We start from the raw sequence: 13,313 nt of genomic DNA on the forward strand, positions 1-13,313 counted from the left end.
ACTGAGACCCGCGGATTTCTGCATTTAAATGCAGAGATCAGGGGGAAGATGCCGCAATCGGGGAGGGGGGGGGAGTGTGGGGGTCCCCCAGAATCCGGAAGGGTTGCCCATCTTTCCGGGGGCCGGGACGAGGACCCCATTTTCAGAGGCGCAAGGTTTCTTGGGAATTTTTCTTTTCAGAATCCCATCCTCCCGCCCAAGACCTGTTTTTGTTTTTCTTGTCACTGCTTTGCGTTTGTGTGGAGGCACAACAGGGCGTGAAAACGCTGCATATTTTTTGCGGCTTTTAGGACATATGATCATTGCGGGGCACCTACCCTCAAATCATTGGTGAGTTTGTCCTGCTCTGTGCGAGGGGACCTGGGCGTTACTTGTGCGGTTAGCATCCGGTCTGGTCCATGCGGTGTTAGGTGAGCCTCTGCTATGATAGGTGCCTCAGTTGGGGAGGACATTTTAGTCGTCCTCCGGGGCATGGTCCGAAGTAAGCAAATCTAGGGCAGCGTCCCCTGGCCACCTTTCCCTCGATAGGTCAATTACCCAGTGCCCGTGCCAATTATTTTACATCTACATAAGTCTTACATGGTGGGAATCGAAGGTTGTTGATCTTAGTGTTGGGTTTAGTTTTAGTTAAAGGTTATGTGCTAGGGATTCAAGATGTTTTATAAGAATAAACTAATGGAGCTCTTACAAGCCTGTCAAAATGAAGTTTTCTGCAAAGTACTTTCACTTTGAGCTGTGACAGTTTTTAGCCCACATACTCTCCACCCCACCCCAGTCCCTATCTGCTCCTACCTCCAAGCAGGACTACAAAGACGTGATTCAGGTCATTTGCTCCCACGGAACCCCCCTGCTAAGGGTGTGTGTGTGTGTGTGTGTGTGGGGGGGTCACGAGAGACTTCCCATATTCTGGGGGGCCAGGAGGGGGACCCTTCCAGCCATTCTGGGAGGGTAGGCAAACCCGGCGTAGGCCCCCAAAATCGGGGCCAGGGAAGAATTCGGGTCAGGTCTAAATGAACCCCTTAGGATTTATTAAGATTGTTGTTTGACCAATAATTGAGGAGAAAGCAGCTTATTATATATATGCTGGGAAATGCCTTGATAAATACGAATTCATAGTACGGTGCCCGTGTTGGTTTTGGCAGTTTATTCTTTGTCGTACATACTGGCCTTTCTAAGTGTGAAGTCTTCGAGTGCCGACTTACGCACAGTGCGCCTTGTAATATCATAAGTAAGTATAACCACGCTGGCTGTGTAAGCTCCGGGGTCCGGGGTCCCTGCCAATGTTTCCTTCAGCTTCTTGTAATAAGGCCCTAGAAAAGAATTGAGTAAAAGAAGTTCACACATAAAGACATCTACAAGGTGTGGGGTCTTCACCCACAACCTCCGCTGTGAGAGCTACACGTGCTGTAAGTGTGATAAGTGCTCGTCATAGTGATCTCTGGGGGAGTGCAACGTTTCTGACCACTTTTACATTCACAGCCTCCCCCCTTCTATATGAGTGTGCGACACGTCAGGTTCATCAAACACACCACTCAGGAAGCCAAAGGTAGCGGTCCCATCTCTGACCCTGACAAGGTATTTACCATACAGTATGTATCATAGACATATGTACATAATATAGATTTGTGTCTATAGTATCTATCTATCTATCTATCTATCTATCTATCTATCTATCTATATATATATATATATATATATATATATATATATACTGTATATCATATCCAGGGGAGCAAATACATTTGTATGTTTTCTATGCAGGGTAAATACTGGCTGCTTTTGCATGTAGCCCACAAATGTTAGACAACAATTGTCATTTAGATTTCAGTTTGAACACACACCACACACAAATCTAACTCTCTCTGCACATGTTACATCTGCCCCACCTGCAGCGTGGTTTTGCAACAAACAAGAATGAAGTCATTGTATAATCTTTCCTGCCATTAAAATACCCCACAGTATGGGGGTTACGGCGGTGTTGAAGGTAACATGCCAGCTGCTGTAGAACTACAGGTCCCAGCACGGACGTGGATGAGCCTTTAGTTGCTTACCTCTGTATTATTGCTTATGTAAAATACACTGAATAAAGCGGAGGCTTATTCCTTTTGTAATTAGGCAACTGCAGAAGGGCCTGATTCAGAGCAGATCGCTCATCTGCATGTTTGCAGAGGACTGCGAGAAATTAGCCGCCATCCGAACAGACAGAGAACATGTACTGTGCAAATGTGCGAGCGAATTGCGGAAATATCGCTATCGGCGACGCAGTAAAAAGGTCAATATGCATTATGTCGACATGGTGAAACAAGGTCAAAATGTCAGCATGGCCAAAAGGCTGACAAAAGCGGAAGGGGATGACATGTTAGTAGTCGACATGGAAAACGGTTGATGTGTGTTTCATGTTTTTTTTTTTTTGTTAAAACCGGCTTCTTCCTTTACCACCCTAGTGGGCATAGAGGGAGAATATAACAGTGAGCATGCAGTACACTCATACGGTGTCCGTGTCGACATATGCCGACACAGACACAACAAACCTCATGTTGATCTTTTCCTGTGACTACCTTTTTACTTTAGACCTATTATTTGTGTCAACTTTTTGATTACGTCGACCTTTTTGCTATTTGCTGGTGACCGAGGCACTGTCGAACCAATGATCCACACATCTCCCAAAATGGGGTGACACAGCCTGGCGTCAAAACTAAACCCTGAACAGAATTGCCTTATGGACCGCTACTTTTGAATCATTGGGCCTGGTTCTGATTTGGAAGCAAAAAAAAAAAAAATACAAGTAATGCCGTGTTCACACTGCGTGTGTGAACTACACGGCATTTACCGCGGCGACGGACCCCCGTTCTCACTGCTCAGCAAATTCCCGGGTGAAGCATTTCTACCTGGTAAATTGCCTTTTAACGAGTTTTTTTTTTTTGCAGTGTGAACGGGTCAACCCGTGTCTGCATACCCAGATCTCAAACACGGGTAAAATTAAGGGTTTTACCCGTGTATGAGATACGGTTAAGCAGACAGTTTACACTGCAAAAAAACCTGTGTTAAAAGGCAAATTACCGGGTCGACATACTAGACCCGGGAATTTGCCTGCAGTGAGAACGGGGTGTTACTGTATCAGGAACAAAACATGTTGCAATGCACTGGGGGCAAATGCTTCTTTTTTTCTGTGCAGGGTAAATACTGGCTGCTTTTGCATGTAGCCCAGAAATACTGGGCAGCTTTATTTTTACACTGCAATCAAATGTTAATCGCTCTGCACGTTACATCTGCCCCCCTGCAGTGCTGCATGGTTTTACCCAGATGCACTAATGCCTGTTTTTTTTGCTTTACTTCCAAATCAAAATCAGGTGCAACTTCCTTATGGCTGAATGTACAATGTGTGGAGGGGTGGAGCATTGTGCAGATGGGCGTGGCCTCACCGAACGATCCCCAACATTTTGGTGGTGTGCTCAGTGCCCCCTGAGCAGCTGGCCAGCCCCGGGTCCCCTCAGTGTAAGATCCTTTATACCAGAGTCTACTGCATAGGCCAGTGTATTCCAACCACTGTGCCGTGGCACACTAGTGGGACTTGAGCTGTTCTCAAGTGCGCCCCCAGATCTAGAGATCCCCAAACCAGTTTACAGCCACCACCAGTTCAACTGTTATTTACTGGTCTCTTCTTTTCATGTAAAGGGAAAATGTATGGAATTTTTGTTGCCTGTGGGGACCAGTGTGATTGTTTTTTATATGGGGCCAATAGGTTTGTTTTTTTTTCCTGTGGGGGCCAATGTGTTTTGCCCTGTGAGTATCTCATGGGTTTGATACGAAATCCCAGCGTTTGGAATCCCAGCGTTCAAAATCCCGACGCCAGAATCCTGACCGCCGAAATCCCGACAAGGGGGGATGTGGATCCCCCCCCCCCTTGCGGGCTCGCTGCGCTCGCAACGCAGCGGCCCGGTGCCTCAATACGCTCGGCACACTAATTTATTCTCACTCTGGGTGTCGTGGTAGAGGGATTTCAGCGGTCGGGATTCCGGTGTTGGGATTTTGAACGCTGGGATTCCAACCGCCGGGATTAGAACTGCATCCTGATCTCATGGTGTGCCTTGGCAATTTTAAAATCTTATTTAGTGTGCCGCAAGGTAAAAAGGTTGAAAATCACTGGCATAGGCATATGTCTTTGGGAAAATGACACATTACCATGTTGCCAGTGATCTCTCTCCTGTCCATGTGTAAATCTCCAGGAAAATGGCGTCCACACTATTTTCATGGTGATTGCTGCTGCTCTACTCCACTGGCTAACACGGGACTGCGCAGTGGTAATTATAATTATATGGGTGTTTCTTCGTGGGTCACCCTGGTCCCTGGGGCCTGTATGCACAGCACATCCTGTGGGGAGGGCTTAGATAGTACATATATCATTATATTGACACATAGGTCTGAATAAGGGCCATAGTGGTATGGGTAGTCCTACAGTTAGGGTGTATGGACACAGTTAACCAAATATTTCAAATGTAGTCATATTTCTTAACATGTATATTGATACAAAAGGAAATGTTATTGAGCAGAGCACAGACTACAGATGCATGTTGAAGTTCCCTTTAATATGTCGCGTTTCACGCAATCGCTGCCCGCTTCATCAGATATGGAAATGTACTGGGGACTGTATTGTTGTCAGGGGAGATCCAGCTAAGAAAATAACTGTCATGTATAATGCCGCATTCAGAACCATTAACTCGCATACTACCAGAATGCCCCAATCATGTCACTAGCTAAATGCTAATATAATCTATACAGAAGAGTTCTGCAAATACTGTAGCTCTGTGCTTCTGACATATATATATGTCATTGTGGTTTGCAGTCCTTCATCTGAGAACTAACCACACAAAGACATTACCAGGAAACGAGAGTCAGCTCATAAACCCGCTATAACCACAACATACTGTATTCTTATTTTGAAAAGTGTCCAAAGTGACCATTACAGAAACATTCAGATATATATATATATATGCAGGGGTCACAGGTGAGCACTCCACAAAGTAAAACACAGTCCCGATGCCAGGCACATAAAGGTTGATAACAAAAGCACTTACCCCCCACGACGTGAGGAATTGGAGCCAGCACACAGAGTTGAGTTGAAGAATAGGTGATTTAATGTATCAGCAACATGTAGACAGTAACAGCTGTATTTCCGACAGCCGTTTCAACTGCTCACAGGCAGATGATGAAAACTGCCTGTGAGCAGTTGAAACGGCTGTCGGGAATACAGCTGTTACTGACTACATGTTGCTGATACATTAAATCACCCATTCTTCAACTCTGTGTGCCGGCTCCAATTCCTCACGTCGTGGGGGGTAAGTGCTTTTATATATATATATATATAAGGAGAAGCACAAAATGAGATAGTATCCAAATAATTTTACTAGGTAATAAAAGCTCACATACATGGTGGCAGGAAGGGGGGGGGGGGGGAGTACCCGGGCCTGGGCTTGCTGGAGGGGTCCGGCAGGTTCCCTGGTCAGACCCCCACCCCCTTCGTCCCTCTACAGCATGTGCTGTGCTGACAGCAGGCTCAGCATAAGCAGCTCAGAAAGTATCCACCGTAGAATCAACAGGAAGCGTTGGGAACGGCCTTGTGTCGCTTCTGCTGTCTCTCAGTGCGGACCAAGCATTTGAACGCTGAAACTGTAAGCCACGCACAATGTGTTTTGTCATCAGCGGCTGAAAAAGTCATCCGGTGATGAAACGCGCTGGAAGTGGCTTCTAGCTTCAGCATTCAGACACTTGCTCCACACCAAGAGACAGCAGCAGCGACTGCTGGTGTGCGCCTATATAACTCAACCCCTGCACACACATGGTTCCCAACACGTAGTTCCTAGCAAATTCATTGGCTGCATTCTCTTGTGTAATGGTCCAGCTCACAAAATGGCCGCCATCCCTGTATGTGTATAATGCAGGAGACAGGTATATTTCAGACAACAGTGTGATTGATATAGAGAATACCATCACATCCCAGTGCTGCCATGTTAAGAGAATACAGGATAACACCCACGGTCTCTCTTCCCAGTTACCTGCGGCTGTCTGGCGGCTCCGTCTCTGTGAAAGGAAATGGTGTATAAGGATATTGTCGGGGTCTCCTGCTCCTGTCTCACCCTCATCCTGCTCCTCACCGGGCTCCTCAGTGACTTCTGGTTTGTCAGTTTTGGTTCAGACTTGTTCCACACGGGACTCTGGCAAAACTGCACCAAAAACATCTGCAATAAGGTAACAGGGCAAGGTGAGTCTGGTTATTTCTGTATTGTGGGGCCGATTCGGGCCTGCGTGTATAGCAGCGAATTTGGCCCCTCTGTTGATAGTTAGGGTCTGTGCATGCGCATAGTTTAATGAGCTTGTCTACAAAAATGGTGGGCGTGCTCATAGAAACAGTGGGCGGGTCCCAGGGATCGCAAGCATTCAACTCGCAGAAGACCGTGCTGCCGACAAGTAAGTCCTGGGCTTCCTTTCAGCTGGGTGTAGAGGAAAAATCCTTCGATGGTAAGTAACTGGATCCTGTAGACACAATCAGCGCTGTGACTAGATGGTTTGGGGCCCTGTGTCAGAAACAGAATTTCCCTCCCCCTTTTCCACTAGGGACATAAGGCACATGATAAAACATTATATATATATATTTTTTTATTATTATTATTTTTTTTTATTTAATGCACTTGACTTCAGAGCTCTTCATCCAGTTACAATACCCTTTAGTAAATAACACATTTCAATATACAGCCATAGCCAGGATTCAAACCCGGGACCTGTTGCATTACAGTTAAAAACACTACTCATTTACCTAATTGATCCTGCAGGAAAGGTGAGATTTCTAACAAAATCAAGCGACTTGTAATTCATTTGTAAAAAAAAAATCAGCATTGCAATTTGGCAGATCTATTGGTGCATCCAATCGCTTTCAGCCACACACTACATAGATCTGCTAAGCTGTTGCTGATCATGTTTTCATGAAGCTTCAAATAGTTACAATTCTCTAACTTCCTATCTAGATCAGCAGCATTCAGAATGGGTTGTAGGGGTGAGAGTCTGTGTTGGGGAAGACCAGTAATGAGGCTATTGCAATAATCAATGCGGGAGATGATGAGAGCATGGAAACCTTCTGACTTCCGACCTTCCTAATGCTTGTGTCTACCTTCTGACCCTGTTGATCTAAGCCATGTCGACCTACTGTATTTCAGATGTCCTGTTGACATTCAATGGCTGATCTAACGTATGCCGACTAGTAAAGGCCATCGACCATCGATGATTCAAAATCATCGATGGTTTATGGTCGATATCAAATACTTTTGCCATCGATGAGGGAGTACCAGATGGTTTCCCTCCATCACTGGCACACCAAAACCGATGTTTTGCTTTTGTTTTGTTTTCAAAGTGCCGGAATACAGAGCATAGCTCCGCCCCTGACACCCACAAAGCCCCACCCCCCGTGTTTTTATTGGCCCACAGGCCAATTAGTCAAACAAAATTGATGACCATCGATAGGTAAAAAACCTCGATGGCCATCCATTGCATAGCTTAACACTATTGCCATTGATGGCAACCATCGATGGCAATGGCAATGACGGGCATCCCTAATGTCGATGGTCATGCTGTTGATTGTAGGGTATTTAGTCAGTACTGTCACCTGTGTGATTGGTATTCTGCAGGATCCCTATATGTAGTAGGTGTCCCCAGCAGCTCAGACATGTGACCAGACTGTCATCCTCTATCCTGCAGGATATATTGATGCCACACGAGTGCTGCTCATCTTGTCCACCTCCCTCCTCATGTTCGCAATGTTGTTTTCTTGCCTTGCGCTAATCAACAAACGCCTAGGAAATATTACCGCCTCGCTAGTGGCTGCTTCTATGGAATGCCTGGCAGGTAAGTGCTATCAGTATGTGTCCCTACTTGTGCACACACCCGGTGCGGGCTCTTCAGTGTAGAAAGTGGGCGTGGCCTCACATGGGTTGGGATGTGCCCTCTGAGGTTAGGGGGTGTGGCCTTGCGGCCTGAACCAGTCACTGCAGAGATGGGAGCTGCCCCGGAGATTGCCAGTGCGGTAGTGCCGGATCTTACACAGGAACCGGAGCCGGGTTCAGCACTTAATGTCACAGGGCTGCACCGGCTCCTCTCACTGAGGGCCAGATGTATGAAGCTTCAAAAAGTTATAAAATGGAGAGTGATAAACAGCCAGCCAATCAGCTCCTACCTGCCATGTTACAGGTTGGTTTTGAAAAATAATAGGTAGGAGCTGATTGGCTGCTTGTTTATCACTCTTTATCACTTTTTGAAGCTTGATACATCTGGCACTGAGGAGGATATAACACTTTTCTGTAACCCTTCATAGGGTGACACACCGCTGCATCCTGCACCCCTGTAGTGACACCACTGAATACTATTATCCAGTGACATGGGACTGGCTGTTTTATCATATGCTGTCATTAGGCAATGGACAAGACTCCATATTTTGGAAATGCCACTTGAGCACAGGCCGGGGGCATTAGTTGGGCATGGACGAACGTATTAATTGGCACACATTCGAAAAATGACTTAACCATTTTTATTTATTTTAGAGAATTAACATTTAGGGCCAGATGTATCAGGGTATGGGTAAAAACCGGACCAGGACAAGACCCCGGACCGCCGGACCGGACATCAAACTCTGTAGAGTCCAGTCCGGGGGGTGTCCTGTCCGGGTGGTGTTCTGTCTGGGGGGCTGCCTGTGACACCTGTCACCAGGGAGAGGACGAGGGGGAGAATAAAGTCTCCCTGTATGGTCCGGGCATGTAGCAAAAACCGGACGGTCCGGACCACATGGGGAGGCTGTAATCTCCCCTCCCCCATGTCCCTGGTGATAGCTATCACAGGGACCCCCCCAGACAAGACACCCCCTGGACGGGACACCCCCTGGACCGCACACCACAAGCTCCAGACTGCATATTTTGATGTCCGGGGTTTAGTCAGGGTCCAGTTTTTACATAGCCCCGATGTATCAAGCTTCAAAAAGTGATAAAGTGGAGAGTGATAAACAACCAGCCAATCAGCTTCTACCTGTCATTTTTTTTTAACCCAGCTTGTAACATGGCAGATGGAAGCTGATTGGCTGGCTGTTTATCATTCTCCATTTTATCACTTTTTGAAGCTTGACACATCTGGCCCTTAATACATCATTTAAACATAGTAAATATTTAGCCACAGGCTGAATTAGGGTGGTCATATGAGGGTGGTACAAAAAGTCAGTTTACGTGTGTTATATTCCCTAGTTCATTGTGATTCCCTGCCAGGCCAGAGTCGGTAGACCGCCGCTTCCCCTCACTGCCATTAGACTGCGCCTCATATCAGTCATACTGTTCCAACATCAGTGTAAGGGGGTCTGGTGGAGACAAGGTCAAAGGTTTGGTGTTGTGGCTTTGGCAATGGAACAACAGACATTCAAGATGAGCAGCGACCCAGCCGACCAGGCTCGTCCACTGCGGTGCGCCAATCCCAGGCCTGTTTCTGTGACATTATCACCGTACACCTCGATGAATGTCAGCTGCTGATGTGCCCATTAGATGCAGCAATCTGATAAAACGACGCACCTCAGTGTGTGTCCCTGTTCCCACCAGACCCGCCACCTTATACCTCCTTATGATGTAACTGATCTAGCAGCAAAAACAATACGTTTGTTACTATTTTCAGCCATCTTCCTTCTCATCGGGATGTCCGTCTACACGTCTGAGACTTGCTACCAGGTTATGAACAGTTCCTACAACTACCAGTGGTCCTTCTACCTCTGCTGGACGTCGGTCCCGACGGTGATAATTGCAGGTCAGTCTGACATCGGTTTCTTTGTCCATTTACATCCAGGAAGACAAAAGCTGGCCATGCACCAGAATGATCTCCGGACCGAACGCGCAATTTCGGCGGGTCGTGTGATCGATTGTTTGCACATTGTTTGCTATATCGGTACGATGTGGGGTCCCGAGGGTCGAGAGACCGACCCTCAGATCATACGTATACGTACAAATATGATCCATTGCATTCTACGCATGCGCTGTCAGCACTGCCCCTACCCCGTCAACCATGCTGACCACACTGTCCCGGCGGCAGTGTGGTCTGTAGCCCATAGGATCTCAGAATGGTGGTAGCCCAGGAACCCGAAGCAATGTATCAACATTGGGCAGCTTCACATCCCCCATAGTAACCTATTAACAGCACCCCAGAAAAGCCCCCCCCCCCCCCCCATCCCGGTCGAATGCACTCTGGTCATGCGCAGACCCCACCATCGGAGACCGGACTGAATTCAGACCTGTGTGAACAGCACTGAGTCTCTTAATCAGGCCCAGAGGGACGGTAATGATGCAGGGTAACAGATTCTGCGCGCGGCATTGATGAGTGCGGATACTGAGATAATAGAAACCACTGATTTTATTAAGGCATTGTCTAACCTCAGCCCTTCTCTCCCCAGCCATATTCCACATCCTGGCACACAGATCCATTACCTTACCTGGATATGAGACTATGTGACTCACTGACATCACCACCCGCAGTCCAGGATCTGGGCCTTGTATGGTGATGCTTCCCCGGGCTCTGGGCACTACCACGGAATCCAGCTCTCTCGTCCTGCCAGTCACTGGGATGAGCCCGGAATAGCGATTATAGATGACGTCTGACGCCCTCCATTGTTCTGATATACCTGCAATAGGCTAATTACTCAAATGTATCAATGCTAACTAAGTTCTAACCAATCAGCTTCTATCGATTTTCAGTTGACATTTAAAAAATGACATCGCTCTATTGACTTTCCAACGAAGGAGATGCTAGGCCTCTCCCCTCCCCCTAAACAGCGGAGACACAGTACGCGGTCCCTGGGTGGACAATGTCTAGGTCGACACCTGAAAATGGTCAACATACTATAGGTCGGTATCACATAAAGTTGACACAAGTTTAAGGTCGACATGGTCGATACTCAAAATGTTGACACAAATTTTTTTGCGTTTTTTTTTGTGTCGACCGACTTGGTTCGTACTATCCAAGTGGGCAAAGCGTGAGTAGGGATGGCCGATGTCGAATACTTTTGCCATCGATGGGGGAGAACCAGATGGTTTCCCTCCATCGATGGATAGCAAAACGATGTTTAGCTTTTTTTTTTTTTCAAAGTGGTGGGATACGGAGCATAGCTCTGCCCCCGACACACGCAAAGCCCCGCGCCCCGTGTTTTGATTGGCCCACAGGCCAATCAATCAAACACAATGGATGACCATCGATATGTAGAAATAGCGATGATCATCCATTGCATAGTTAAGCACTATCGATGGCCAGTTGCAGAATTGCCATCGATGGCAACCATCGATGACCAGCTCTAAGCATGAGAATATAATAGTGTGCCAAGCGCAGTAAGGCACCATGTCCGAAGCATGGCGAGCTCACGGGTACACTTATACGGTGTACATGTCAACATATGTCGACATATACATGAAAAACTTGTGTTGAACTTTTGACGGTCGATCATGTCCACGTTGACATTAAGCTTGTGTAGATCTTCTGTCAATGCCGACCTATGGTATGTCGACCATTTCCAGGTGTCGACCTAGTCACTGTAGACTTTTTTTCTTTAGCTATGACGAGGGGGAAAGGGAGGGTGGTATGTAATCTGACATATGTACAAGGAATAAAAGCAGGGTCATGATTGGACGGTAGATTTCTTGTTTAGTATTTCTTTTTTAAATACCATAAATGTCCTCCGAATGTCCGGAACTGATGCAGTTTGCTGAGTCTCTTCTACACTGAATACCTTGCTAAATACTGATGACTAATAAACACATTGTAATCAGTACAAAACTCTTCCAATAACTGACCGCTCTTCTCTGCTGTCCTGTGATTGGTCCAAACAAAATCAACAGCTGAAACTGTAAACAATACCTGTCATCCCTGTAACATCGGCTGCCGTGGAGGGAGGGGCCGAGGGTGGACGAGGGGCAGAGGGTGGACGAGGGACAGAGGGTGGACGAGGGGATACAGTCAATGAATGAGAGTTATACACAGGAGTGGTCCTAATTTTGTACAGAGGATTATACTGTCATTTTGTAGTGTGTGTTGTTATTGATCTTCTGAAACTGATAATTTATTTATGTGTTTATTTACTTATTATTTATTAAGGTGTATATTTGTGAATTATTTATTTATGTTGCCTTCCCAAACACTGCAAATAATGTTTTATTTTTTTAGAATTGAGTGTTCAGTGCGCTGTACCCCCGCTGTGAGTTCTGTGCGCACTGTTCATACGCAAGGGGTATTAGTGAGTGATAAATGCGCATGGATTGTAACTTCAATCCACTTGACTGACAGAAAGCCAGTGTTAGTGTGTAGTAACCGGACGTATTCTGGGTGGAGTTAGGCGTAATGGTTAGCATTACTGACTCATAGCACTGAGGTCCTGGGTTCCATTCCAACCAGGGCCCTAACTGTGTTGAGTTTGTATATTCTCCCCGTGCTTGCGTGGGTTTCCTCCGGGTACTCCGGTTTCCTCCCACAATCCAAAAATATACTGGTATGTTAATTGGCTCCCAACAAATAAACCCTAGAATGTCTGTGTGCGTGTACATGTGGTAGGGAATATAGATTGTAAGCTCCACTGGGGCACGGACTGATGTGAATGTTCAGCTATTCTCTGTACAGCGCTGTGGAATATGTATGCGCTATATAAGAAATGGCAAAGTCTCTGCGATTTGTGGTTGGATAACATTTAAGGGGCCCACACACTAGAACTACCGACATCGGTCCGATGCGCGCTCCCGTGGATCTTTAGCTGAATCTTCTGATCTTACCTGCTGCACGAAAGATCAGAAGATTTAACAAAAGATCCATAGGAACGCACACGGGATCTTAAGAAAAATCTTTGGTAAAGATGTGCGCTTGCCTGAAATCTTTTGTCCATGACAGGCAAAAGATTTCAAGGCTAATTTATGCGCACATCTTACTATCGCAGATCTTTCTAGTGTGTGGGCACCTTGAGAGTTCCATTCGCAATTTTGCACGGAGCGGTTACTCTTTCTGTCTGGGCGGGGGATTTCCCCTCGCAGTCATCTGAAACTTCTCAGATTAGCGATACATTCTGAATTAGACCTTTATTTACAGTTAATTCAAGTGATTCATCATGTGACTTTACTGCCATCTAGTGACCACCTGTGTTATTGCGATACTCCTTTCTACAATTGACAGAGTAAATGACCCTGTTCCTATGCTCGGCACACTATTGTATTATTTATCACAGGGTTGCCTACTTTTGAAAAATCATTTCAGGGAGAAATGTAAAAGGC

General features: G+C 46.4%; 1 protein-coding gene across 1 annotated transcript; it reads left to right on the forward strand.

Annotated features, from left to right (window-relative positions):
- The first annotated feature begins 1,508 nt into the window (after positions 1-1,508).
- Positions 1,509-11,933, forward strand: NKG7 (natural killer cell granule protein 7). Its single transcript, XM_083161644.1, has 5 exons — positions 1,509-1,575; positions 6,050-6,259; positions 7,747-7,893; positions 9,694-9,822; positions 10,463-11,933. Exons 2-5 carry the CDS (start codon positions 6,091-6,093, stop codon positions 10,519-10,521), a joined length of 504 nt encoding a protein of 167 aa, XP_083017770.1. The 5' UTR covers positions 1,509-1,575; positions 6,050-6,090; the 3' UTR covers positions 10,522-11,933.
- The last annotated feature ends 1,380 nt before the right edge of the window (positions 11,934-13,313 follow it).

This window comes from Crinia signifera, chromosome 19, assembly GCF_055691185.1.
Source record: "Crinia signifera chromosome 19, ASM5569118v1, whole genome shotgun sequence".
NCBI lineage: Eukaryota > Metazoa > Chordata > Amphibia > Anura > Myobatrachidae > Crinia > Crinia signifera.

Coding starts and splice junctions, on each gene's coding strand:
- NKG7 (XM_083161644.1), top strand. CDS start 6,091: ATGGTGTATAAGGATATTGTCGGGGTCTCCTGCTCCTGTCTCACCCTC. Junction 6,260..7,746: donor CAATAAGGTAACAGGGCAAG/GTGAGTCTGGTT, acceptor TCTATCCTGCAG/GATATATTGATGCCACACGA. Junction 7,894..9,693: donor TTCTATGGAATGCCTGGCAG/GTAAGTGCTATC, acceptor TACTATTTTCAG/CCATCTTCCTTCTCATCGGG.